General features: G+C 40.2%; 1 protein-coding gene across 3 annotated transcripts in view; it reads left to right on the top strand.

The window, feature by feature from the left end:
* The window catches only part of grid2 (glutamate receptor, ionotropic, delta 2), a 375,714-nt gene that overhangs the window by 300,357 nt on the left and 47,805 nt on the right, over nt 1-27,552 (top strand). For all 3 annotated transcript variants that reach the window (XM_044026431.1, XM_044026432.1, XM_044026433.1), the window contains exons 12-13: nt 11,819-11,957; nt 18,410-18,605. In XM_044026431.1, coding sequence (XP_043882366.1) covers nt 11,819-11,957; nt 18,410-18,605 — 335 coding nt within the window. The remainder of the gene's footprint in view (nt 1-11,818; nt 11,958-18,409; nt 18,606-27,552) is intronic.

The following is a 27,552-nucleotide window of genomic DNA, read 5'->3' as shown; positions in this document are numbered from 1 at the left end:
CGAGGACTTTAATGACATTTGTTTTGGGCTTTCTGTTGTTAACTGTCTCCGATCAACAGACTAGGTGAGTTTCATTTATTTCCCTGTGACTGTAGTAAAGGTCAGATGTTGGTGCAGAACGCAGCTGGAATAAATAATACATTTAATTGCCTCTTGTGCTCACAGTAACCTTTCCTCTGATTGTTAATGAATGTTTCATTTGTTTATAGGCTTAGCTAAAAAAAATGAGATTCTTAGTACAGTTTCTCCTGCAGTTTTATTTACGTGTTATCAATAGGAATAATTGCGACCTCCATAGCAACCTCAGAAAAGACAACAGAGACAAAGTCCAGCTGGTTCCTCTTGTTCATCGGCAAGAGGCATGGCAACAAACGACGTCCCAATTACCCTCAATAACCTTCAGTGGATTGAGATATTTGCAATGCACTCTCGCCCCCCACCACCAAAACTCCAAAACACGTCAGTCAAATGGAAAAAGACAGAAGGACGGAATATGATGAGGGGAGGAGGGGGGGACTGGGCACTGCACACCTTGTTAGACCTTGTTAGTGCTCAGTCAGTCATTATAGTGTCTGCTGAGGCAGGACAACAGAGCAGACTGGAGAGTGAGAGTGGAAAAGTATAGTGAGAGGAACTGCAGTGACCGAAGCAACAAATGACTGATAGATAAACACAGTGGCATTGTGTTCTCATGTGCACGTGGATTATGATGAAATAGGTTGTATTTCATACACAGAACAGTTACTGTTAGTCTAAGCCTCCATAGTTGAATAATGCAAAAAAACTGTGGCCCTGAGTTTAATAATATTGCATTACTGAATAAAGAATTGTGTAAATAAATGAAGACTTGTGCAAGAACTGTGCAACACTGGCAAACAAACAAAGGCAGACAAAGCCATAGGGTACATCTAGACTGTGACTTGTGATGAATTCATCGGGAAACACGTGTGTGTACGCGTGTAAGTGAGTGTCGACATACAGTACTGCCCTTGAAAGAAGAAGAAGAAGAAGAAGGAGAAGAAGAAAGAGGAGAAACAGTGCAGGTCGTAGTGGTGGCGCGTGTTTCGTGGAAAGCTTTGAAATATTGAGACCGCCATTGTTAAAAGCAATTTGAACGATTCAAACACAATCGCCATGGAGTGAAAGAGCTTAGAAATATACCCACAGACTTTAGAATGTGTGCACAAAACACACACACACACACACACACACACACAAATGGCCCCAGTCGAGGGAAAAATTGCTGAGAGAGCCATCTGTCAGACGCTGCACTCAGGAAGCAGCGCGCGTTGGTCTCGTTGGTTTGATAGAACTAGATATTCTGCATGCAGTCACCTTTAATGAGGCCACAGCACTGAAGGCACGAGCTGAATTCACGCTGCATGCGCCTGTGTTGGACACTGTGTATTTTCAGGTTAGAAAAAAGGACAGAGTGTCTGCAGGGCCTTGGATTTAATCTGACTGGCTTTGTATTTTGTCAGATATTTAGTGTGCAGTCTGTGTTTTTGCAATCAAAAAAAAAATCTCCGTTACTCAGGGTTTCAGGCAACAACCACCCTGGGTTATGTCTAGCATTATTTTTTTATTCAAGACGTGCTTTGATGTTCAACATCAGTTTGAGCTCAGGTAGCATATTCATGAGCACACAGCCTGACAGAATTGGTACTGACAGAAAAAGTGTCTCCTTTTTTTGGTCTCCTATCTACCAGGATAAGATTTTAATCAATAGCTTCATCCACCGCCAATTTGTAAACATGTAAAATGTACAATTTCCAAAGAAAATCCATTATTTTCGCCACTCGGACGCGAGAAATCACGTCACGCGAACACCAACACACTCCCCCGTGTGCACACACAGCCTTCCTGTTGCCCGTTGTAACCTTTCTATTACACAACACAGATTGTATTGATCCATATATAGCGCCGGGGAAACACAGCCTGTAAATAAAGGCCAAAGGAATTTCTGCTGACGCCATCAATTTTTATGTTCCTTTCAACTGTGAAACTGAGGCAAAAGTGCTGATGATGCTTGGAGGGAAGAAGAGGAGAAATGAATGTTTCTGTAATAAGTTCAGTGTCAAGCGGTTTTTGCATATGGTGCACACGCGCGCACTTTTTCTCTCATCCTCACTGTCACACACAGACACGCGCGCACGTACAAATTCACTGCACTCCTACCCAAGCTATTTTAGGAGAGTATTAGGAAGCTGCCACACTAAGCCACACACACACACACACACACTTACTGATGTGTCACACACGTACACCTAAACAGAAAAAGCCCTGGGGTTTATCGCAAGTCTCCACACTTGGCCCAGTGCAACCTGGATCCACACAGGCAACGCTACCTCCATTTATTCCTAAATAGCACTCCAGAATTATAAGTATATACATATACACATATATATATAGATATATATATGTATATATCATAAAAAGCAGTCAACTTTAATTACATTTACAAGCAATAATGCTGCAAGTTGTCGGGACTCTGTGAATGGAACACACACACAAACTCATGTCCTCGTCTGGTTAAGGGTTAATTTTGCCAGAGAATGTATTTAATCGCTGTGACACAAAATGAAGTAAAGCTTTTGTATGTAGTTCTTCAACTCGTCAAAAGTCTCGTGTGCCGTGTCACAACACACTGAACGTGAAATATTATTAAAACCATCTGCTGCATTCATTTGTAATCCTTATGTATCTTATTTGTGTCTCTGCTAATTAAATAAACTCATGGAAGCACCCGTTTTTATGCAAGATTCTAATCAAATTTAGTAAAAAAAAAATTGTTTTTTTAATCATTTTTTAATCATAATTATTTAACCAAGTCTTTAAGACAGCTATATTTATAGTACTTTTCACTATACAGTTGTAGCACAGCTCGGCGTGGCACAACTGTTGCACCCTGGTGTTGGGTTGTTTTCCATTACTATAGCACCACCTCAACGTGGGCTGCATGAAAATGTAGTATTGTTTGATAGACAATACTACAAAGAAGAACGGGTTGTTATTCGGCTCACGGCAGCGCTGTCGCTAAATACACCAGACTCCTCTGTTAAATACTGAGATTTTAGACATTTATGGGCTTAATGTTGGAGATTAACGCATGTTTTCGGGGATTTTTATGCCTTTTTAACTGATCTACAGTTTGACATTGTTCAGTTTGACTCATGACTCTTTCAGTGACGACACTCTCTGACCAATCAGTGGCCGGCAGGCTGTTGATGTCACATTTAGTATCAGCTCACCTTGAACCTCACCAGAGCAAATGACCAAGCAGGTCAGGTACTATCGCTAATGGAAAAGCAAACAGTGTGGCGATACACTTCTTTTTGGTCTTTGACTGTTTTGCTCATGTGAGGAAAAACCCAAAGAAAAGTTCCATAAAATTATAAAAATCCACAAAGTTTCTTTTTTTCAATTAATTTCAGTCTCAGTAAAAGGCCATCAAATCCCACCTCCTCTTCTTTATCCAGATGTAAAGCACAAACTGTGCTATCTTCCACAGGGACAACGCAGGTGAAATTAAATAATTCAGTGTTATCAGTTTCCCGTCTCACACACACACACACACACACACACACACACACTGTGTAGGCATAAGCACAGAGTCCTGTTTTCCACACACCTCTTGCTCATACACAGACGTAGCCGATATCTATATAGCGAGCACACTTCAAAACACAGCTAAGTGGGGGAATCTTCTCCGTTTTAATCTTTTAATTTGCTCCCTTTATTGTTTTTGTGAAGCTGAACCGACCTCCAAAGGCTAACCACACTGAAAAGCTCAGGGTGAATCTGAATATTTTGTTTATCTGTTTTTTCCCAGTTGAAGTCAATTATTGCACACGCGTGAACTCTCTCGGTGTTTCAGCACAAATCAAGTTGTAGACATAACCTCTGCGTGATGATAGAGTTGAGACAATTGGCACCAGAGGTGCAAAAGAAATCTGCTCTCTGAGGTTGATGAGATAATGCAGTGCCGCACTTTGTTTACCAGTTTGCAGTGCGTCTTCGTTTAATCAAAACATCCTTCGACTACTTTTACTTTCCTAGCAGTACTACCTAAACAAGTTATTATAGATGCATGTTGATATTCATAGTTAATTGTGCCCCGACAAAGAAATAAATAACTACATGTTTGAGTCAGTTAATCAGCATTTCAGCAGCATTTTTTATTTTTGTTAAAATATAGTCCCTGAAATACCAGAGCGGGGAAACTATCTCGTATAGTTTAGTGAGAGTTATTGTGTTTTGTTAATAGTTTTGATTTAGTTATATTTGAATTTGGTGTTTGTTTGTTTTTTGCCTTTCAGTACAGAAAGTGATAATCAGGTCACGGTTTAAAAAAAAAGAAAAAATCTTCACGTGTCCAGGGAAACTGCTTCAGTTCAGTGAGGCTGATTAAAACTATAATCACTTGTAAAAGATGAGCCAGCAGAGACTTTATAAAATTCTCTGTTTGTGTTTTTTGATGCACAACATCTGTGACCTGCAATAATTGTGTATCATGTTTATCCAGCATACAACCCGATCAAACACACTGGCTTATTTAATCCACTTTCAGTCGTCTCCTCGGTGTGTGTCTTTCTGACCCTCCTCCACCTTCTCTTCACTTTGATCTCCCCATTTTCAATGTCCACAATGTGTAATGTGATATCAAAACACAATTATATTACGTTACTAACCTTTGCTCACGTGCTTTGTTGTGCCTCTATACTGGCAACAGCTGTGGATGCGGGCATCATGTGTGGATCATTGTTGTGAATGGGATGCCTGAAGAATGTCTTATAATAAGAATTCTCCCTAATTTGACCTAAATGTTCACTTGGAAAAAAGCGAAAAAATGGAAACAATGTACAGGCGTTTTTTTTTATTAGTCTTAAAAACAATTATAGTGACTGAACATGATGGTCAGAAGCAAACGACTGCTGGGAAGTAGTTTTGTTTTCATATAACGCCATTAATTTTAAAATTAGCACAAACATTATTTCATATAATTGTACTCAATATTTCCCTTGAAAACTGGAGTGAGAGTCGCTCCACCAACTGTATCTTGTGTATACATGTACGAGTGTACATGTTTATTCATTTATTGCATGATTTTGTGCAACTACACGCTACATAAGTCAAAGTCTATGTTTAATGCAAATCACCATCAATAGGCTCCACAACATATTACCTTATCATCCCATGAATATTAATAACTTTATTGAAACGATTACCATCATGAAAAAAAAACCCTCCACATGTGTGAGACAGAAATAAATGATACGCTAAATAATCTAGATTTATTACCTTTCTATGAGCTTCTCATGCCACACAGGGAAATTAAAGAAAGAATATGAACACTGAGGGAGCACACGTTACCTACAATATATCCTGCACAAATGACATTGTGTTTGTAGACAACAACAGACAACAACATAAAATAAATATGCTAAAGTATAGATTTTTTTTTAATCATAAAAGTGTTATGTGCCAAGTTAAGTCTCCAGTGTTGACAAATAACAACAAGAAAAAAACATTTTCTTTGTTCATATTGATTTAGTTGCCAAGGTGATTAAAAGTGGTGTTTGTAATCAAGACTTATGTCACTATCAAAGGACAAAAATACAATACATTTAAACTCTTAAACTCTCCTGAATAAAAATACAATAGGATTACAACATCGTTGTCGCCAATTCACTTGGGCTGTAAATTCGACTGGTCGATACGTTCTGGCTCGACCTAAATTCTGATTTTGCCACGTTAATTTCATACAGTCTATGGTTAATTTCATCAGAAGGAAAGTACCAAGTGCTAATGGGGGTGTCTTCAGAGAACACCCCCCTTGTTTTCACTTCAGTCGACCAAGAATTTCTTTGCTTGATTACAGCCCGACAATTCGGTTTGTTAGTGATCAGTTGTGTGATGTATGGATATCTGTATATCCTTTAATCAAGTCTCTCCATTGCCTTTAACTTTTTAACCATCACAACAATCTCCCCAAAACTGTTTTTAAATGTAAACATGCAGACAGACACCAGGACATGTCATTACCACTGTACTCCTCCGCCACGTTGTGATTTTTGGTCTGAGAATCTTTTTGAGCACCAGGCAGCATGCTGGAGAGGGAGATACCATTAGACACAGCTCTGAAATGCAAACTTCATGCGTCTTAGCTCCAAATCCACAACATTACCGGCCCCGCTGGATCCTCATAAAGGTGACACTTTATGGCTTGAGAAATTGCTAACCACATGTAAAAACCCTCTTTGCTTTGCTGATAACCAGGAGTATTAGAGGCAGCACATTCACAATGCAGAGATTGAGAAGGCAGGGGAGGCGCTAAACGAAGGAGGCATGCACTCTGCCATCCTCCTCCTCCTCCCTTTTTCCTTTCTTTCATATTTTTCATCTTCACCCTGTCCCCGGCATCAAAATATGTCTCTCCCAAGTTTTTTTCTTTACAATCACTTGGACACTCTTAGTCACGAGTGATTGCGGTGCTGGAGGAGAAGAAATTAAATAACGATTCCTGCAAGTCATCAGATGATAAAGAGATATCACCTGAGGCAGTGAGGGTGCATGCTCAGTGGTAAGATTTGAAGCTTTACACGAAAACCACACATAAATAAACCGCAACTCAACCGGCTTCAAAGCTGCTCTCATCTGGAACTACCTTTAACTGCAGCCCGTCAACAAAGATGGGCGGGGGAGGAGGGGAGGAGAGGAGAGCGGCAGAGGAAGGCAAGAAGTGAGACATGTTCTGAGGCAAGAACAAGAAGTGTGAGTCAGGCAGACAGGCAGGATAACACAGTGGGATGTGTTTGATGCAGATAAATTTGCTTCTTGAACAATGTTGTGTTCCAACCCTGAAGGACAAAATAGACACAATTCATTCCTCCATCCAACTAATACTTTTACTTGTTTATTTTACTAGACGTGTGTATCTTGTGTGTTTGTGAGGTCTCAAAAACATTAAAATCCTATCTTTGTTGGGACATTTTGACCTTGTGGGGACATTTTGTCTGGGCCCCACATCTTTAAAGAGCTTTTTTAAAGAGGGTTAGGGTTAAGGTTAAGGGTGGTTAGGTAGTCCTCATGGAGATGAAACTTGGTCCCAATGGTCCTATTTCTGAGGAAGTGGTTAAGCTACCAAATGATTTTTCACATGTGTGTTAGTTTTAGATGCCCTTGCACTAGACATCGTCCGGGCTGTGCAATTAAACCGTCCGAATTTGAGTTAGAGCAGTTACATCATTTTGTGGCAAGATTGCATTGAAGCCAGCTGGGAGGTGACATCATCTGAACAGCCAACTTTCCTTTCCTGGTTTACAAAGCCATAATTGACTGCTCTGCTCCACTTTCATCTAAGAAAAACTGCAGCGTGATGCCATCAGAAGAAGAGAAGCCTCGTGTTGGTCTGTGGTGGGAATGTAGGTTTAAAAAAATGATGGTATGGTTTAATAGAAGAAGCGCTGTGGACTTACACTCAGTACAACCCCATTGTCTGAAGTTGTGAAAAGAGAGAGAGAGAGAGGACATTAGACGGCACAAGTCTGTCCAACTGGACGCCTCGAGCACCTCTCATCACACTCGAGGACAATAAACTACTGGCTGATGGTGCTTGTTTATCTTGACTTCATTTGGTGACGATTATAGAGGTTGTATTGTTGTAACTCTTAGACCGTTTGTGGTATCTAGAAAATTCAAAAACTATGGACTGGCGATCGGTCCAGGTTGTGACCCCACCTTTCGCCCTATGACAGCTGAGATTGGCACAGCACCCCCCGCAACCCTCATGTGGAGGATAAAGTGGTAGACGAGGGATGGATACTGGAAAGCAGAGCTGTACGCACATATACTTCATTACATCATTACGGTAGCCCCTCAGGTCTACCACGGGACGACTTTCCAATTACAGACAAGATTCATCAGCGATTCACACGTTTGTGACGTCAGCTTCTCAGTACCGTAATTCCCTATACGGTTGAATAACAGCAGCCGTGAGTGAGGGCAGAAGCACTCACAATCCAGACGGCCCAATTGTCATGATGGTTTTAAGAGGGTTAGACCCATGTCAATGTCGGATTTCGACCTTCAAACAAGATTATTTTGACAGTACATGAACTTACAACAGGGTGAATGGCACCTCTGTCAAAGCCTGAGCAGGTCTGCATCGCCTGCATTGGCTCTATGTAACTTCTAGTTTTCAATAACCCGAACCAACTGCAGGTGAAAACTCTAAGGCCCTGTTTAGAAGACACTGGGGTGCAGTCATAGCTGTACTTAGCACTGTCACTTGTCATTTAATGACTCAGGAAGGAGATTAGTGCCAGGTCTAGACATGGAATCCACAAATGAATCTGTTATGAAGATATAATGACTCATCAGCAAATTGATAACAAACCACATTTTGTCTCTTTCTTCAACACGTCTCAACTTTCAGAAGGTTGCACATACTGCATGTACACGGGAGCTCAGTGACCTTTTTATACCAGTCATATTAATCTCTAATTATTTTGTCGTTTTTATTGAAGCTGTAGTACAACTTTACTACACCTTTATTACCCATTGCATCTGTATAGTGGATCAGTATATTTTTTATGAATTATTCTTGCTCCCCCTTTTCTTTTGGAGCCGTACAGTGGCAGTAAAATAGTGACATACCCGTCTGTTTTTTTGTGTTCCTCCAGCTACAGCAGCCAAAAGACAGGACAGCAGCAGTTGGAGATAAAATCAGAGATGGAGAAAATGTCTCAGAGAACCTTAAAAAGGACTAATGGCTTGCCAGCCAGCTTAGCAGCCAAGAATGTGAGACTGCAGCTTGTGCATTGGTGCTGCGAAGCCCTCACATTTAATGAAACTGTATTCATTTCACAGACGGCAGTAGTAAAAAAAAAGAAAAAGGGGGACAATAAAAGCTTAGTGATGCCCTTCCCAGGATGACATCATAAAAGGATTGACCAGTATTGGGAGAGACAAATGCAAATCACTATCAAATTGAAGTAAATAGGCATAGAAATACCACGGTTTATTTAGCAACACCAAAATGGCAAATATCAATTTATGAGACGGTCACACACTGAAGGGAGAAGACGGGCAGATTTCCAACTGCAGTATTAATTAATCAGTTATATAGACATCCAGGAATCCACAGACTCATTCAATCAGAAAAGACTGACGGTTAGTAAAGCAGCAGTTGAAGTCTTCTCACATATGTGAACTGAACAAATACCAAACGGTCAGCAAATCATTTCCGAACATTGAACTTGACAAGGTTGTTGGATTGGCAAAAATATCGCATGCAATTTAGAGCCGTTGGCTTCAAAACATGCAACATCCCTGAAACGTGGCTTTTTTTTAATCATAGCGGACGATTTTGACTCCCAAGTTTTGTAGAAGGAAATGTAGAAATGCTGTTTGCTTGCAGCTTCAGGGTAACGCAGTAGAGAACGAGAGAAGAGGCAGGAACAGTGCGATGGTAAAAATTGAGAGCTTCATTGAGGGAACACAATACGGTGCCTTTCAAGCTGCCGACTTGGCGTCCACCAAAGCTGCTTCATGCCTGTGCCAGAATTCATAAACATGCACATATGCAATCCAAGACACATCCGCTTCCTTTTCTGTTACAATAGCCTTTTTTTCGGGGTTGCTCCCATAAAGGGACACATAAAAAAAGTGCCTTGAATAATGCGTTGAAAAGAAGCACCTTTTATTCTGAGTTCTACAAAGAAGAGAGTCACTGTCTACCTTTGTTTCTTAGTCCTGGTTGTCTTTGTTCAGCGAAATCTAGGCAAACAGTGTTATATTGTTCTTTAGTTAATAAAACCAGCAGTTAAATACAAGTTTATCTTCTCTGAGTTCCACCGTTCACCTTTAGATTTGACTTTATGGATCCTGTCGCAAGGAAATTCACTAGTCTCAATAGTTGTGCATCCATACGAGGTTGACAAAGACTAGCGTGAAAGCAAACACGGTAAACTGAATGACGTTTGGTTAAAGTTGCACACTACAGTTGTACTACACTTGTACAAAGGAAATCAGCACTGCTGCAGCTAGCTGCCACTGGTGTGCCACCGTCTTGTGGCTTTCTGTTGTCATCACTCTATAACTGTGTTTTTGCTGTCAGATATTCAAGTGGAGCATCAATGACCGTACTGGAAGATATATAACGGATTATACATGTTTATGTAAGGTGGTATTGACTGTGCACAGTAGCAACGCTTCCACTGAGACAATACACTGCAGTAGAGATGGGCTAGAACCCATTTTACAGTATATGTTTTTTTTCAGATGAATAGAAAAAAAACTGTTAAATAATCTAATAGACTTTTTCAAAAAAGCCCGTCATCGTTGAGAGACACGGTTATAAAAGATCTTAAAGAACCAAAAAACTTAATCGGTCCTTCATGGACGTTGCCAAGAAGAAAAAAAGAAAATTCCAAAATACCTTCTATGGGTGAACTGATTCACAAAGGTCATGTGTTTGAAACCACTGAAGCTCGAGATACTGCAGTCACGGTCTGGCATTATATTTGGACATTTTTCACAGCCCACATTATGAGAGAACAGCATCTGTGCCTGCTGGTTGCATTCATCCCTGGAAAAGATTAATTTCCTCTTCCCACTGGCAAATCTGTAGTGATTTCTCATGAAGAGTTAACGACATGAACTTAAAAAAATGTTTATATGCTGTCGCTATTATATTTTAATTGACTTGGAACTTGATTTGTATATTTAAGTATTTTGTATTTTCCTCCCTTTAAAATACATATTTGAGTAGAAATCTAATTATTATGAGGCAAAAATGACGTTGTATTTTTATTATTCATTATAGGGACGTTTTCCCTATCATTTCCTTGTGTGAAAAAAGATTATTTGAAATGAATATACTGTGGTGTACTGCACTGCACGTTGCTCTACCTCCAGGCACATGTTAAGACCTGGTGTCAACAGCGAATGTATTGCTTCTCAAAGATTCAATAAACCTAGAGAGATAGCAGGAGAGAGATAACCCATTTGAATTAAATCAATTGATATCAGCAATGCAAAAAAAAAGAAGAAGAAGAAGATGGTAAACGCAAGACTATGGTGGGGAAAGAGGAGCGGGAGTGAGATAAAGGGAACTTGGGATTATGTGGGTGTCACATATATTATTGAGTCTGGGCAGCAGGAGAAAAGCAGGAGTGAACAGAGCAGCTTCGTCTGTGCTGATTTAACAGTGATCCCCCTGCTACATGGATAAATGGGGCTAATTTCTGCCAGGTTTCAATGAAAGGCAGCAAGGAATCGTTGCTCTGGGTGTTTGTGTGCGTCTGATTCACCGATGTATGCAAATACAAGATCGTATTACAGTACATTCTGTCTGTCTGTCTGTCTGTCTGTCGATCCATCCGGGGTTGGAGTGCCAACCATTTTTGAAACTTTTTACTGTAGCACGGCAAGATATTAGACGACACGCCAATAAAATAAAAGCAGTTTGTACCACAGGACAAGAATCAAGCTACTTTTCATTATAACAGGCACCAGACGACCGTGTTTATGTTGTCTGTTGATGTACGACGCGGTTGCACATTCATTTATTTATTTATTTTTAAACTTGTCTCCAGACAAGTAATGCCAGCTGGTATTTTGAGAGTCACTACTAAGACACATCCACAGTCTGCTCACCTTTAGCTGCACATGAAAATATCATCACATCACAAAGACTCTTGATGCATTTCTGCCGAGTCGCAGAGATCCAGTGTCATCTTTCAGGATGTGATTTGCTTTTTCTTCTGAAAATATTCTGATATGTCTGTAAACGGTTCTTTCTTTCTCTCTCCAGGTGGAGAGGTACCCTACACCACTCTGGCTACGAGAATGATGATGGGCTTTTGGTGGATGTTCGCTCTAATTGTCATCTCCTCGTACACGGCCAATCTTGCAGCCTTCCTCACCATCACACGTATAGAGAACTCCATACAGTAAGTATCCAACAGATTTTTGTTTGTTTTGAGTTGTCATTGATGGCCACCAGGCTTATATTCTGGGACTGTGGCTTTATGACCTCTGCCAAGCAAGGTTATGTTTTCTGTCTGACTGTTAGCGGCATGAGTCAAAAAGGACACTTTTTTATTCCATTTTCTGGATCTGGGATGAAGGTGGAACAAAGTAAAAAAGGATGTGACTTTGGTGGTGATTCACAGCTCCGGTTCCCGCAATCCAGAATTGTAACTTTTTCTGAGAAACTCAATGGTATTGTAATGCAAGTGCCTTATAGGTTACAGGTTTACAAACTCCATAATGTGAAGGAAAGTCAGTGTGTTTAACTAATGGAGATAGAATGGGAGAGAATGAGGTCAAAATAAAAGTACATATATAAATAACTGGTGAAATCCTCCTGCTTCCACTGCTGTGTTATCACACTCATGATAACTTGCCCACAAATATGCATTTCCCCCCCCTCAGCCCTGTGCCCTCTGTTTATTCTATCCTTCTGATAATGTGGTTGCCAGCTCCTCTCCTGGTGGCACGAGGAAACACTCATCCCTCACTGAACTAATCATCATGCCAGAGCATCCGCTATGCCCAGCAGTGCCACAGCTAATTGTGCTTAGCTCTGGAATAAACAACATTTATTTCTGTTATTATTCACTCAGTATCTGTCTATTAACTTGTCCCTGTCGGTTCATCTCTCTGTCATACTTTTCTTTCCTTTGGCTCACTTTCAGCTCTCCTCTTCGTGGCGTCTCTTCTGTCCACTCCCCGAGAAAACAAACAAACAAACAAAGAAAGAATCATTTGTTTTCTATTGTCTTTTTTTGGCTCATATTTGCTGTCATCCACAAGTGCCTCTCAGTTTGCCGCTTCATTCGGCATCCATTTAGCTAATTAAGGATTTCCATAAATTTTAATGCATTATCTGTAATGTGTTGACTCTTCTGGGGTCATTAGTGGCATAATTACACCTTAACAGCAGCACCCACATGGCCTGGGGCCTCCATAGATGGATGGAGGGATGAATGCATGAGGAGGGATAAACAAAATAACCTCACTTCCAAAGCATAACAGTGTCTTAATGTAAAGATGATGGGAGCCTCTGAGTGCAGTAAAATCAGTGTGTCATTGTGATTAGCGTGCGTTTTATGCGTTCACACTTTATTAACATATTACCCCAATGGAATTTCAGTGAGTCCACTCTTGTATGAGCGATATAAGGAGAGAGTAGTTTAGTATGGATAAGAAAAAGCAAGCAAATGCACCGACAGGAAAGGGAGAGGTCGGGGAATTCTCAGTGAGCCGTCAGGAAAGACAAGGAAAGGGTTTCTTAAGTATTAATGCCCCCGTTTCATCCTGGAAATGAAATAACGAGAGAGCATTCAGAAACCTCCCTGGACTATTTCACGCTTGGATGTTTTCCCTCAATTTCAGCGCGAATCCTTTAGGAAAAGAGGGAGGGATGGAGGGTGGAAAGTGACAAAGCCAGAGGAAAAGAGCGACATGCAAAGAATGAGAGAGAGAGAGATTTTATAAACATTATGGGAGGTGGGAATGAATGAATGAATAACCGTGAAAAGATGATACGGATTAAGAGGGGGAAGTGTAGAGGAAGAGATAAAGAAATGTGAAGAGAGGTGAAGGGTTTGGGTCAGAATCAGAAGTAGAGTTGGGCGGGGAAAAGAGGCAGCACCTGTGGAGAGAAGGATGAGATGGAAAAGCAAATTAGATTAGTGTTGCAGAATATAAGGCTTGCATTCTTGGTCCACATGACAGATGTCATATTGCATGGTGGCAAAAGATGCTCAAGGTCTCTGTGTGTGTGTGTGTGCTTTCATTTGTACCTTGCTTTGGGCAAAAAGACAAAACCAGGCTTCCTGCGCTGGATGTTAATTCATATGAACACATGAAAAAAAAAAAGTCACAACCTCTTCTCAAATTTAAATGCACAGCCACAATTATAAGCAGTTATAAACTCAGTGAGGTTACTCCATTATGTTTAGCTGCTGCATTGCCATTGTTATTCAAGTTGACATTGGCTCTCCGCAAAATACTTCAAAACACATTCATCAATGCATTTACACATCCGTGCAAATGTTATCTTTGTGCCTCCGCTGCTGGGAAGAGTAAAAACATCATGGTTTATCATTAACAAACAAACTAAACGCATATGCAGAGCAAGACCTTCCAGCAAATCCATAAATGGGGAAAAAAAAGAAAGGTTTTAGGAAATGTTTTATTTTTATTGCGCTGCCTTGAAATGTGAAACAGATTTGAGTTTAGAAAGTATACAGAATAATATGCAGTTACTTTAATCTCACCTCTCTCTTTATGTCTCATGTCACATACAGTGGACTGACATCATGTCAAGAGATACAGTTGGCTGCTGTTCACTCACATTTCAGCTTTTGTGTGCTTCTTGGTAGAATTACAGCTCATATGAAGCCATCTGTCATGTTCCATGATTGAAGAAACTTCATGTAAGCACTCAGGCCCGGTTCAGACCTGGTATTGACGTCAGTCCAGAGATCTGAGTAAAGAGCAAGTAGAGAACATTAAGTACATCATGCTGTGACCACATATGACCAATTCTGGCTTCACTGACACTGTGAAAGCTAGCAACTCAAGTATAACTCATGCTGTCATAACATGATAGAAGGTTTTAACAGAGGTGGAAAGAGTACTGAAATATTCTACTCATGTAAAAGTACCATGTTTTAATAACATTTTACTTAAAGGAGTATGTCACCGATTTGCATTTAGCTTTTGTATTACTAGAATAGGGGTAGTATTGCTCCGAGGCTTGAAACTGCAACACTAATTCCGCTCTTTTTAGACCCACTCATAGGGGAACGGGACCTCATTCCCAGAATGTAAACTGTGTCAGCCATCTTTGCTAACAGTTATGCTAACAGTAATCAGTACAAATGTCACTGGTGGGCATGTAAATTAAAAAAATCCTTAAAATGTACTTGGAGTAAAACAAGGTTGGGGTTCTTTCCTGTGTTCCAAAAGGACAAGGGGATACAAATCTCACATTAATTGTTTTTAATTAAAGGCAAACCTTAAAGTGTTGACAAATAGCATATGTAAACACACAATGTCCTCATCATTCACTGCCAAAGTTTCCAGTGCAGCCAATAAATCAACACATGTGCCTGGAGATTGGATCCATTCAGGACACCTCGAGTGTCCGTCTGCATGTAAGGACGGACGTGAACACCAGGTTAGGTAGGATATCTGAACAACAGGCAGTGGTAGCTGAATGGATGTTGAGGCAGGGGGCAAAAACAATAGGGGTGAAGTTGGATAACACAAATAAAAACAGAATATTTCAGAACAGAAGCTGGAACACTGTGCTCACTGGTAACAAGACAAAAGGGCAAAGAACAAAAGGAAACACAGTGACTGCATACTACAGTGAGGCGAGATAACGAGACGCAGGTAAAATCAATAATGAACAGGTACAGGTAATTACAGCAAACACAAGGGCAGGAGGTATAACACACACACACACACACACACACACACACACACACACACACTGAAAACACCAAAGCGATATTACATGAACTTAAATATAAATTCAAAAAGGAAATAATCTCCCCCGCAATCTGTAATTCCAAATACTCATTGTGTCTCATAGGAGCAAATCCTGACATAATTATCACAAAGTGTCCGTGAGCATTGGCAGTTCTTACAAGCCCACAGACCAACTGTTGTAATCCCCTAAAGAAGATCTAGATTACTAAAGGACAGTGTTTTGTTCTGAGTCACACCAATAGCTTCAGTATTTTTCCTATAGAAGATATCCCTAACGTGGCATCAGTCAAAAGAACAGTGATTTAAAAATGTGAGTTGTTGTTTAATCACAATATATATCGTCATTTTTTAAAATATTTTTTTAATATCAGTACAACAAATTTTCAATATACAGCCTATTGATTTGTTTACCCACTGTACAAATCCCACTCCTTCACCATCCCTTATTAATTAACATATTTAATCAGCTTCATAATATCACAACATTTGAAACCTTTGAATTGTATTAATGTTTCTGCTCCACCATGCAACCATTACCACATCACTCATTTCATCATTATTGGTTTAGATGAATCACTTATTCCACTGTGCATATTAGATCACTTTTCAGTCATTGCATTAATGCCCCTGCTTGTGGAGAATCTTTAATAAAAGATCCAGTGTAGTTCCTTTGATGTAGTCAAACATGAGCCGGGGCCTGCTTTAAACGAGTCCACATTAAGTTCTGCTCTCATGCTCTAGGTGACACACTGGACTTTTGACCGGTACCTGTGTGCAAATGCTCTGTATATCATCTACTTTTCGTCGCTCCCTCTCTTGCATGCACATGCCAGTAAACAATAACAAGCCGTTACCGCACAGTAAAACCTTCTCACAAAGAGAAAAGCCTGGTCAAAGACGGCATGTGCTGACGGGCATACATGTTCACGGGGGAGTGGCAGAGTGAGGAGATGATTAGGGCCAAAGTTTAACGGACAGCAATAAAAGATTCATGTTAATGGCAAAGTTCATTAAAATCTTCAAAGGTTTTTCTCTCTTTTTTTTTTCTCTCCGAGTGGAGAGGAGAGGCAGTCGAGAACAGGAACTGCGAGAGCTGTGATCTTATACGAAAAGCATGAATGTGCCATTTTATATACATTTTCAATCCGAGTGAGCAGCCTTGTAATAATTGAACCACTAATTATATCTGTGTCTGTTGCTAAATCTGTTTGTCGGGTTTATTACAGCTGAATGAATGAAGTGAGATGCTGAACACTTGTTCTCGACACGTTGAGAGTTTTTTGGGGGAGCGTGTTTTGTGTTTTCTCACAAATTCATGGGTTGTGCGTTGCAGCCATTTCACAAACAAACAGTAATTAGTTCCTGTAATGTTTTTTTTTTTGTTATAAACTCTTTGAGAGGCAACCTCAGCACTGTTGTGTTATAATTAACAGAAGCTTGTGTATTCTCACAGTGTTGGCCAATTATGGAAAGGTTAATGCAATAAAGCAAGAGAAAGAGACGCAAATAAAACGTCTTTAAAGGACAGACTGACTTGTAGTTTTTGTCCTGTCCAATACTCTATTGGTGCTGGCACTTTTTCTTGATATATATTTATAGATATTATTGCCACAGCTCCCCCCATGTCATCTCATGTCACCTCATGTCGAGGACAAAGTGGTAGAAAATGGATGGATGGATATTACAGCTCGTTATTGCAGCCAAAGTGATTTCATTTCAATGTCTGACATACTTATTTTTCTGTTCCACTTATAATGCCAATTTTGTTTGGAGATGAGAAAATACTTCTCAGAAAATCAATGTAAGGCTGTTTTGCGGAAATGGTTGGTGTATGGTGTATTTCCACCGGCTCTACTCGCCTCACCTCACCTCACCTCGGCATGGCACGGTGTAAGTAGTGTTTCCACTCCCATAGTACGGTGGAAATACGCCATTATATTCTGTCAATATAATGAAGTCAAGTAAACGTCCCTGAATAGGTACAAATGTAATCAGGTCGATGGATACATAAACAAGACATTGGGATGTGCTTAAAGGTAACAACATGCGGCTGTGGCTCTAAGTTACCATGGTTTCACATTGTTGCCCCAAAACTGTCGTCGTCTGCATTGTTACACTCACCCTTGTGAAGACTACTTGTTTTCAGAGACGCTCGATACCAACACTTTTGTGTCTGATACCAACATATCACAACCTTGAAGTCCTATTCATACTGATAATAGTCCAATACAGTCTTTGCTGTCTTCTAAACAACTTAGCTGTAAGTAGGACGTCATTATTTGCTGATGAGTGCATCCCATAATAACCAGCCTTTTCATAAACATAGTCCTCCACTATATGTGAATATGTCACACATATGTGAACTATCCACACAGCGAGAAAGCCACACTGGCTGCTGGGATGCAATCCAGGTCAAGATCAAAACCTTGGTGGTGCGGGGGGGGGGTCTGATGTTGAAAGACCCCGAAACGCCCGAGGATCCCAAGGACATCACTGAAGATGCATCCTAGACATGTATCATGAAACCATTTTGCTATCTTTTTCTCAAAAAGTTGGAATTTTCTTTCACTTGACCCCCATACTGACCAAACTAGACACCATTTGAGTTTGAGACCCCTGCTATAGTGTCTTGCCTCTGCTTAGTGAAGCATTTACATGGGGTTATATTTAGGGTGTGGGGCATATTAGTTTCTCCTTTTCCCCAATATGTGATCCAGTGAGTCTCACCAGTATCATACGACACCAACACGGAGTATCGTATGAGCTCATCCCTACAAATTTTTATTTAGAAGGGACAACAGCATGATGTATTTCCCAGGTCTTCAAGTGCTGCAGAAATAATGGATCGCTGAAAACATGTATGCTCACTCTTTTCACCTCTTGTGTCTCTCTTCAGGTCTCTACAGGATTTGTCTAAGCAGACAGATTTGCCCTATGGCACAGTGATGGATTCTGCAGTTTATGACCAGGTCCGCTCTAAAGCCATGAACCCCTTCGAGAGAGATCCCATGTACTCCCAGATGTGGCGGATGATTAACCGCACCGGAGGAGGAGATAATAATGTTGAGGAGTCAAAAGAAGGCATTCGCAAGGTAGGTTCTTTGCTTCTGTAATTAGTCGTCAGTTTTAAACACAAGAACGACGATACGGGTGAAACCATTTTGGTTAGTAAAGCATTTATTTCAGTGAGATGACTCCTGTGATGTTTTTTTGAAAAGCATGGTATCAGGTGCAGAACAGCAGCAATGTCAAAGCTATTATTCTGTACTTAGTGCATTCAGGCCATGATTTGCCAACATCTGACCTTGTCATCTTTGAGAACATAATTCAGTTGTGTTGTGAAATCAAGCTGAAGCACAGATTGCTTCAGTGTGTGAGGTTGTCACATGCATGACAAAGTTTTAATCTAACATAAATGGAGTTTACTTTCAAAATGGACTTCTTCTAGTTTGGTTTCACGGGCTCACATTTGAATTCATAGCTTGCAGTTAGTGCAGTAGCCTGCAGTGAAGGGGGGGGGGCTTATCAAACAAGTCACATGACTAACATAAAGAAAGACTGAGTGCTGCTAGGAGATGCTGCCCATATTGTTTTGGGGTTTTTGTTGCACATAGGGATAATTTATCTCTAGAGTGAATGATGACATGGTGTAATTATACTAATAAGTTGAAAAGCACCAGGCTCCACCAATTATTTTGATTATTCTTTTTAAATTTTACACATATTTTCCGGATAAATCACTGGAACGAATGCTACACGCTGCTCACATGAAAACAATTAGCATCATTGAAATCATTTCACAGGAATTTGTTTTGTAGCACTTGATCTCTTATACATATTCAATTACATTTTATTTGCATAGTGCCAAATCACAACAGACATTATCTCAAGGCTCTGTACATAGTAAGGCAGAAACCTTAACAGTATTATAGAGAGAAGAGAAACTCAACAGTTCACACAATGAGCAAACACTAGGCATCAGTGCAGTGAAGAAATCTCTGACAGAACCAGACTCTAAAATGTGCCTTGACCGGTTGGGGTGAATGGAAGAATTAAGGACAGAGGGATGCGAGGTAGAGACCGAAGAGAGAGACCAGGGACAGATATATAACAGTTGTCATTATTTATTATTTATTTCATTTATACAGGCAGCAGCAGAGATTGTGGATTAATATAATATAAATTAAGAAAGTGGATCTGGATCCTGCAGCCTGCAAGATGAGGACAGAAAGAGAGGACAGCAAGGAAAGACACAAACTAGGGAGAGAAAGAACAAGGTTAATGACATGTGCAGAATTAAACATTTAGATTGATAACACTCATTCTTGCTTACACATACATCTCAGATTACAGGTCCGTCCGTGCTGAAAGGGGATAAAGCTATCCGAATGATGTTAATGACACACTGGAAACATACACATGGTTAAATACTTCAATTCTCTTGGCGATTACCCTGGCTTTATAAATATCTGAGTTCTGCATCTCATTTGCATGCATCTCTGTTTGCATCGCTTTCCTCTCGCTCAGACACGGTTACAGTTTATTCCCCGGCCCTCTAGAAAACATTAGACTTGAACTGTAGCCAGCGCTGGAATCTTTGGAAGTGTTGGGAGGAGTGATTAAAGCGGCAGGAGGTGTTTTTAAAAAAACGATTTGATGAATGCGGTACATAGCAGCATAGCACACACATGATAACACACACATTATGAATTATCCAATGTGTTGTGTTTTGAAATGGGTGATTTGTTTTACATGAAGACAGACAGAGGCTACAACAACACTGCCCTCGTAAGGCAAGACGGTGGCAGAGTAGAACACAAAGAAGCAGCCACGAAAAGTTTCTGAAGTGAATGCTACTGTTAAAAGAAACCAGATAAATGCTTCTCCTCCCCGCCTACCCCTGAGCTGCTGCTGTATACAGTTATGTTGCATAGTTTCTGTTCAGGACGACAAACAAAGTTATGCACTGCACTTTAAATACATAATTATACATCACATTGTGTCCACGTTGAAGAGCTATCTTTTATCTCCGGGGGGCAATTTGGTTTGAAGCCAGCAGTCGCACATAAACAACATCAAGCAGTACAACACAACAGATAAACAAATAACACAATAAAATAAATACAGAATCACATTTGAAAGCCATTTAAAAGGCTGATAGCAGCAGGAATGGATGACTTTTTGAACCCGTTTGTTGTACATCAGAGCAGATTATATCTGCACCCCGACGGTAGCAGCATGAAGTCATCCCTCAGGGGAGGGTTTAGGTCGGCCAAGACAGATTGGGCTTTTTATAAACACCTGACCTACTACAGGTTGCGGAGGTCGTTTAGAGCTGTTCGTGAAATTTTGCTGCCCACCATAACGATACCCTGTAGGCAGTTTGTTTTCTTATTTAAAAGAAAAGTGAGCCATGCTGGCAAAAAAAAGACAACGTAAGAACAGACTTGATAAAACTCGGAATAAAAAAGTTTCCCAAAAATGGTGTCGACAATAAAGGAAGACAGTCTCCTGTAGTTCTTTATTTCTATTTTTCTTTATTTCATTTTCTTCTTTCCTCCCTCTTAATCTCCTCCCTCTTTTCACTGCATCACCAAATCTTCCAAAACTTTACCCCCCTGTATAAAACTCTTTCTGTATGCATCTATACTTCCTGCATCATCTTCTTTCTTTGACAGACTGTGATGAAGGCAACTGGGAGCACTCACACTAGTGGTTCATTTATGTCTGCCCTCATTTTAGTTGCCTTCACAAAGTGGATGTGTTATTCTGCATGCACTGGAGCCGTGTTTTATCGTGTGTTACGTCGCAAAATAATGAATTACTATAAATGTGAAATAAACTTACTGGTGATGAGTAGTATTCTGCACACGTTAGGCCTAAAATCAAAACCTACTCTTATATTTTTACCTTGAAGTCAAAGGCTTAATAATAAAATGGAGACATATAAACAAAGAGCAGGTTCGCTGTAAAATGCCTCGGAAAACTGAAACAATCCGACTGTGAGCTTGTCATTACTTTGTCTCATTCTGACAAATATATACATGGAGCCAGTGAACAGTACCTGGAATAGTATTTAGAGCTTGAGGCTGTATAGAAAGCCATGGTATTAATAACGGGCCCTGTTAGAGGAGTTCAGACATCTTTTGTTATTTTTCCTCTGGTATTTGATTTATTTGAATTTGTTTGTCTCCTTTAATCCCGTCCCTTTCATTTATTTTATTCTTGTGAGGTTAGGAGCTTGATATACTATTGTCATGCTGTCTCTCCTCCTCTTCCCTTCCTTACTTCCCTCAAGCTGCTCTCTCCCTCTCTACCCTTTTAAAATAAACCTCTTAGTCCTATCTGTCACTACTGTCTCCTGTGTGCCATGGATTTTCTCCCTTTTTAGTTTTGATCCCCTGCAGCAGAATATTATTATATGTCAGAATGGGTCAGTCATCTGACTGGTCTCTGATGTCACTCATGCAAATAAATACAGTACATGCACCGTGCACGGGTGACTCAATCAGGTAATAGTCGTTGTATCTCAGACATGATTTGTCATTGACTTGATGTCACATATGATATCAAAGACAAACATGTCCACTCTGGTCTTTTTCTTGGCAGAAGCTTTTCCCAGAATCCGCCTTTGGTTTGCGACCAGCTCCCTGTTGTTGGCACCTTTTCTGCCATAACGTTTGCTGCAACTTCGATATGATTGCATGGTGTTATTACAGGCCTGTCCGTTCCACAGCTGACTGACATTTTTCATTTTTGTGACAATGCATTACTCAGTTGGTTACAATCGGGGTGTGGAGAGGATTTTTAAGCAATACAGTAAAGCAGCAACCCCGAGATTGCAATTTCATCTAAATTACTGACATGGAAATGTAATAAGGCATCTTATAGGTTTTATATCAAAGACATATATTCCTTATCCTCTTTATTGATCCATAGATTGTGGAATCATTAGATCTAAGCGTATGTTCATGTGTTTTTAACGGTTGGAAGTGCCTCTTATCCTGACACTCAGAGTAAGTGCATGCACATGTGGTGGATATAGTCAGATTTGAGTAAAAAAAACAAACAGAAACCTTGAAACCACTTCACATTTGCATGTTTATTCACCTTTATGCCAACATATACACATGCACACCTGTAAGTGTCCCTGTGTGAATAGCACCTCTCCGTCAGGCCTCAAGTGTCCCTGATGGATGCCGAGTGATTCCGGAATCGAGTGCATTGCCAATTTAAGTGATTTTTCTGTCTGTGTGGCTTTCTGCATTCTGTATTAAGAGAAGGCTCCAATTTAGAGAAATATTCCATTTCCCATATGTCCTTGTACATTTTATTCTCATTATTCCCAAGTCTCAAATTGGTAGTGTTTTTAAAACCAAAAAAAAACTGTATTCAAACCTTTTCTGTGACATTTACTGAAATCAAGTTAGAAGTGCCATTCTTCGACAAATATGCACAGCACTTGGAAAATATCAGCAACGGAACAACTTTCCTGCAAACCTAGCCCCAGGCTGAATAGCTTTAAATAAGTAAATATTGCATTTTGAAAACATTTGGATCATTTTGAGTTTTGTTTATGCATGTGCGGTATCTAATGGCAAAAAAGGGCTGAGGTTCACGGAGGAGGAAAGGCATGGCATGTTTATTAGAGTGTGGTATTCATACATCATACTTATGTAGATTATTTTCGATCATATGGAGGGCATTTACCTCAGACAAAAGCACACTCTGCTGTTATTTGTTAACCACCCAGAAAATGAAAAATCATTGCATTTAATTATTCAAATCTGCGTTGACGTATTGAAATGTGTGGGATCCATTCAGCTAATAAGGTCACGCCACTCAAGAGAAGCACCAAGTGTTCATTTCATAACACTTTTGGCACTTTTATATGATGATGATGATGATGATGATGATGATGATGGCCGTACACTTGTCCTACATATGCTTCACTCCAGTCTGTAACATAATGACTCTCTGTTACCATCATTTCTTAACCTCAGGCAAATATATTTTGAGTTTGGAAGTAAGGAACTTACCATAATGACTACATTGATGATGATGATGATGATTAAGAAAAAAACGAAGCAAAAAAACGAAGCAAAACTAAAAAGTTAAAAAAAAAAAAAAGATGAGCTGAAAAGAAAAAAAAAGAAGGGAAAAGATAGAGACGGGATTGAGAAGATATAGAGAGATGATTTATAAAGCCAGACAGGCAGAGTCTGAATTTGTCTCACTACAAATGAGGCCTATCCTTCAGTGACAATGATGCATGAAAGGGTTGGGTCATATTTCGTTTTCATTGTAAACCTTCATTATTTAAACTTTATGTATGAACACAGAGGCATCTATTGGGTACAAAACACTGGACGAGTGGAAAAGGTACCAGGAGGAAGAGAAGAATGTCTAATTGGTGAGAGTGAGGGAGAGTGCAACAGAAAGAATGGGGAAAGAGGAGAGAAAAACAGGAAAGGTCGGTGAAGGTAGTGTGGTGAGAGGGAGAGATCATTGGAACGAGGATGTAAGAAAAATAAACAGAGTAGATAACTCACAAACAAAAAAAACCCTCCAGGGTTACTGGGGAGCAACCTTGTCTACTATAGCTAATGACTAGGTTAGTGTGTGTATTTATAGCAGATAATGGAGAAAGAAGATACATATGATCTCCACGCTTTGACTCTAAAAGCCTCTTAAAGATAATAATTAAACAGAGCATTTCAATGTATCTCGCCCCCTGTGTGTGTGTGTGTGTGTGTGTGTGTGCACGTTCCTGTATTTGTTACCTCTTCAGGAGCTTTTTCTGGCATAAACACTAACCTTGTCCAGGACCACACATGGAGCAGAACCTGGTTCGGTTTAGTGTCGAGGGGTGTATGTGTGTGTGTGTGTGTGCACGTGCATGCAGGTCAGTGTGCTCTTCACTTAGAGAAGCCTTACAAATACTTGTTTAGCCAGTGGTCCTGTGTGTGTGTGATCATGATTGAGTCAGTCTCACAGTTCTTGAAGGACCAACCAGCCAGTGATCAGGGAGTTGCCAAGGTTACCAAGCAGCTGTGTTCAGGTGACAGAGCTCTCTCTCTCTCTCTCTCTCTCTCTCTCTCTCTCTCTCTCTCTCTCTCTCTCCCTCTCCCTCTCCCTCTCAAAGAGACATTTCACATTTCAAGGTTACCCACAGCTATATGACTTGTGTCTTTAAACTAACGCCAACATCCTTCCGGTACCTCCTCTTGTGCTCTCTTTTTTAAAGTCATCCTGTGGTATTTAGCGTGTGAATCAGTCATTGGATCCTAATGGCTCACAATGATGTCACTTTCATATGTCTTGTTGTGTATTTTATTCGATTTCAACAAAATCTGTGGCAAGCCTGAGCTGGGTTGATCTATGTGTGTCACTGGGTGTGAGTGTGACTGTTGCAATATCCTCTGTAATGACCCAGCCTCTGCTAAGAGCAGAGAATGTTGTTGTGGCTGCTGGGCCGCTGTCTTATTTTCTATTTTCTTGTACCACAAATCATTCTGACTGTAGGAAGCTCTTTCTCTTTTTCCTGCAAACTCTGGTAACTCATTAGAATTCAACTCGACAAGTCCAACCGGCAAACATATTTCCCCGCTGTTATAATTCTCTGCCTGTGTGATGACAGTGTTTCTGTGTTGTGATTCAGATTCAAGGAGCGCAGATAAAAAGGAATGGGCTACGGGAGAAAGAACAGAGTAGTATTTACCCTGGAAAGGAAATTAAATAGATTACGATAGACATTTGGAATAAGGGAATGATATATGTCATATTAAAAAAAAAGTGACTGATGAAAAATGTGTGAAAGATCTGGCTGGAGTGGAGGTATAGCAGGAGAGAAAACAAGTCATGGGGGTTAATAAGTGTTTGCTTTACAGAAAGAGACAGGAAATGGAAAGAAAATATTCTCTTTTTTTATCTGACTATTTTCATAATGTCCTACATTTGTCAACTTCATACAGCCCTTCTTCCTGTTTCTTTTTGTTCTACCTTGCAATATTCTATTCATTTGACCACCGTGAGATTCTATTTTTGTGATTTCATCTCATAACTTCTTTAACTCCTGGCCCTCACTCTCCCCATATTTGTTTAATCTCTCATTCCTTCTGCTCTGTGCTACACCTCGTGTTTTTTTCTCCCCTGTAATCATTTCAGCAGTGAAATGATGAAGATGAGTTTGCATTGTTAGGTCTGAAAAAGCAAAGTGAGTATAATCTTCTAAATGGCAAATTAGGAAAAAAAAAAAGCTGTAACAGTGTGATACTTTTGTGGTTAGCCCAAAAGTAATGATGTGCTTTAAAATTGTATTCCAATCACTTCATTTTTTTGTGTGCATCCTGTATGATATCAATTATTTGTTTGACTCTGATTACATACTTTGCTAATAAAACACCTTTCAGTAATGAGCTCCATGGCCTTAATGATATCCCTTTCACCCATAATGAGACAACTCACCTTAATGAGCCAGAGAAGGAGGTAGATTGCAATGTATCACTTTGATTAAGTTGGGTCGGGGAACCTAATTCAAAACCAGCTGTTGGCCGTGTAATGGATGTAAGCTTGGGCGATGGAATTAAAGAGAATTTAAATCTATTACTGAAGTACCAGATACAAAGATACACATCATTGATACATGCGCGGGCCTGCGGGAGATTAAAAACGCGCTCGTACATTGGCTCAGAGAAATATGGAGGAGTTCAAAAGCAATTAGGGCATCAGGAAACACAAAGAGCAAAGTTGCTAAAGTTAGACAACAACATTCATCAAACGGCCAAATGGCTCTGCTGAGGGGCAAAAAAACAGAAAGGAGAAAAGGAGCTTTTAAAGCACTTTTTTTTTCATCTGTCTGGTCTGTGTGATGTCTAGTCAGCTCTGTGACCTAAAGCCAACCATGAGATAATATCTTCATTTTCAAGATAAAAAGAGGATTAAAAGGAGAAAAAGAGAGAGTGAGAACAGAGTATAAAGTGTTATTTAGTGTTAACTGCTGTTGTTTACCGGTGGATACACCAATTTAATTTACTGGATTATAGGGATTGGAAAAGAAAACATGGTTTTGATTGTGGGATACGTATATATAACTGACCCCCTGTCTTGTTCTCAAGTCACCCTCAGCTCTTCCCATTTCTCATTCTGCCTCCTTTCCTCCTCTGTGGCACAATTTAACTACACTCCTCTAATTTCCATTGTTTCTCCTCTTCTTTCTTGTAGCGCCTTTCATACAAAGCAATGCAACTCAAAGGGCTTCACAGGATAAAAAAACACTTAACAGGGAACACATCAGCCCACTCCTCTACCACCAACCATCCCAATCAGCACACACGATTAACAAACATATATATATATATATATAGATAGATATATAGATATATGTGTGTGTGTTATCGAGTGTGAATTTGTCCACCCTCACTTTTGCCACTGGTATCGCCTTTCATACTCCCTTTCATTCACATCTCTACGTCTGTCTTTGGGCTTCTGGACAGTATCACTATAACTCTCTCGCTCTCCCTCTCCCTGTTCTCTCATTTTCATGTGGCTTGCTGGGCATCCATGCTCTGCTTCTTTATCTCTGTCTGTAAGACTGGAGGCGGCCCAGTGCCAGCAACTAATGGACTTTTGGAAAACAACAGACAGCCATGCATCACACTCAGGACAAGTAGGGAGACAGTGAGAAAGGATTTGGAGTGGAGCCGTGGGGAGAGTGGTTGGGAGTGAGACTTACAAGGGGAAGAGTCATATTGGAAGCAAAATACCAGACAGAGGTAGTTCCTTTAAAGCAACTCGGGAGAAAGAAAGTGTGTGAGGGGGAAAAGGTCCTGATGCCTGTGGGAGCGACAATCAATCATGACCTCTAAAATTCATTCTCACTTATTTAAAGATGTGACCTGCCATGATTTGCCTCAGTAGAGGAGTCTGCACGTGAGAGGAAGCTCTTAAGGCGCTGGTATACTTCCACGCTATGTGCTATCAACGCGCTGGGTGCACATTGACAGCGCGTGCTCAAACTAAAATTACGGCCCACCTGTG

Source organism: Solea senegalensis, linkage group LG5 (genome assembly GCF_019176455.1).
Source record: "Solea senegalensis isolate Sse05_10M linkage group LG5, IFAPA_SoseM_1, whole genome shotgun sequence".
Lineage (NCBI taxonomy): Eukaryota > Metazoa > Chordata > Actinopteri > Pleuronectiformes > Soleidae > Solea > Solea senegalensis.
Note: the sequence above shows the minus strand (reverse complement) of the source record. Positions and strands in the feature narration are given on the sequence as shown.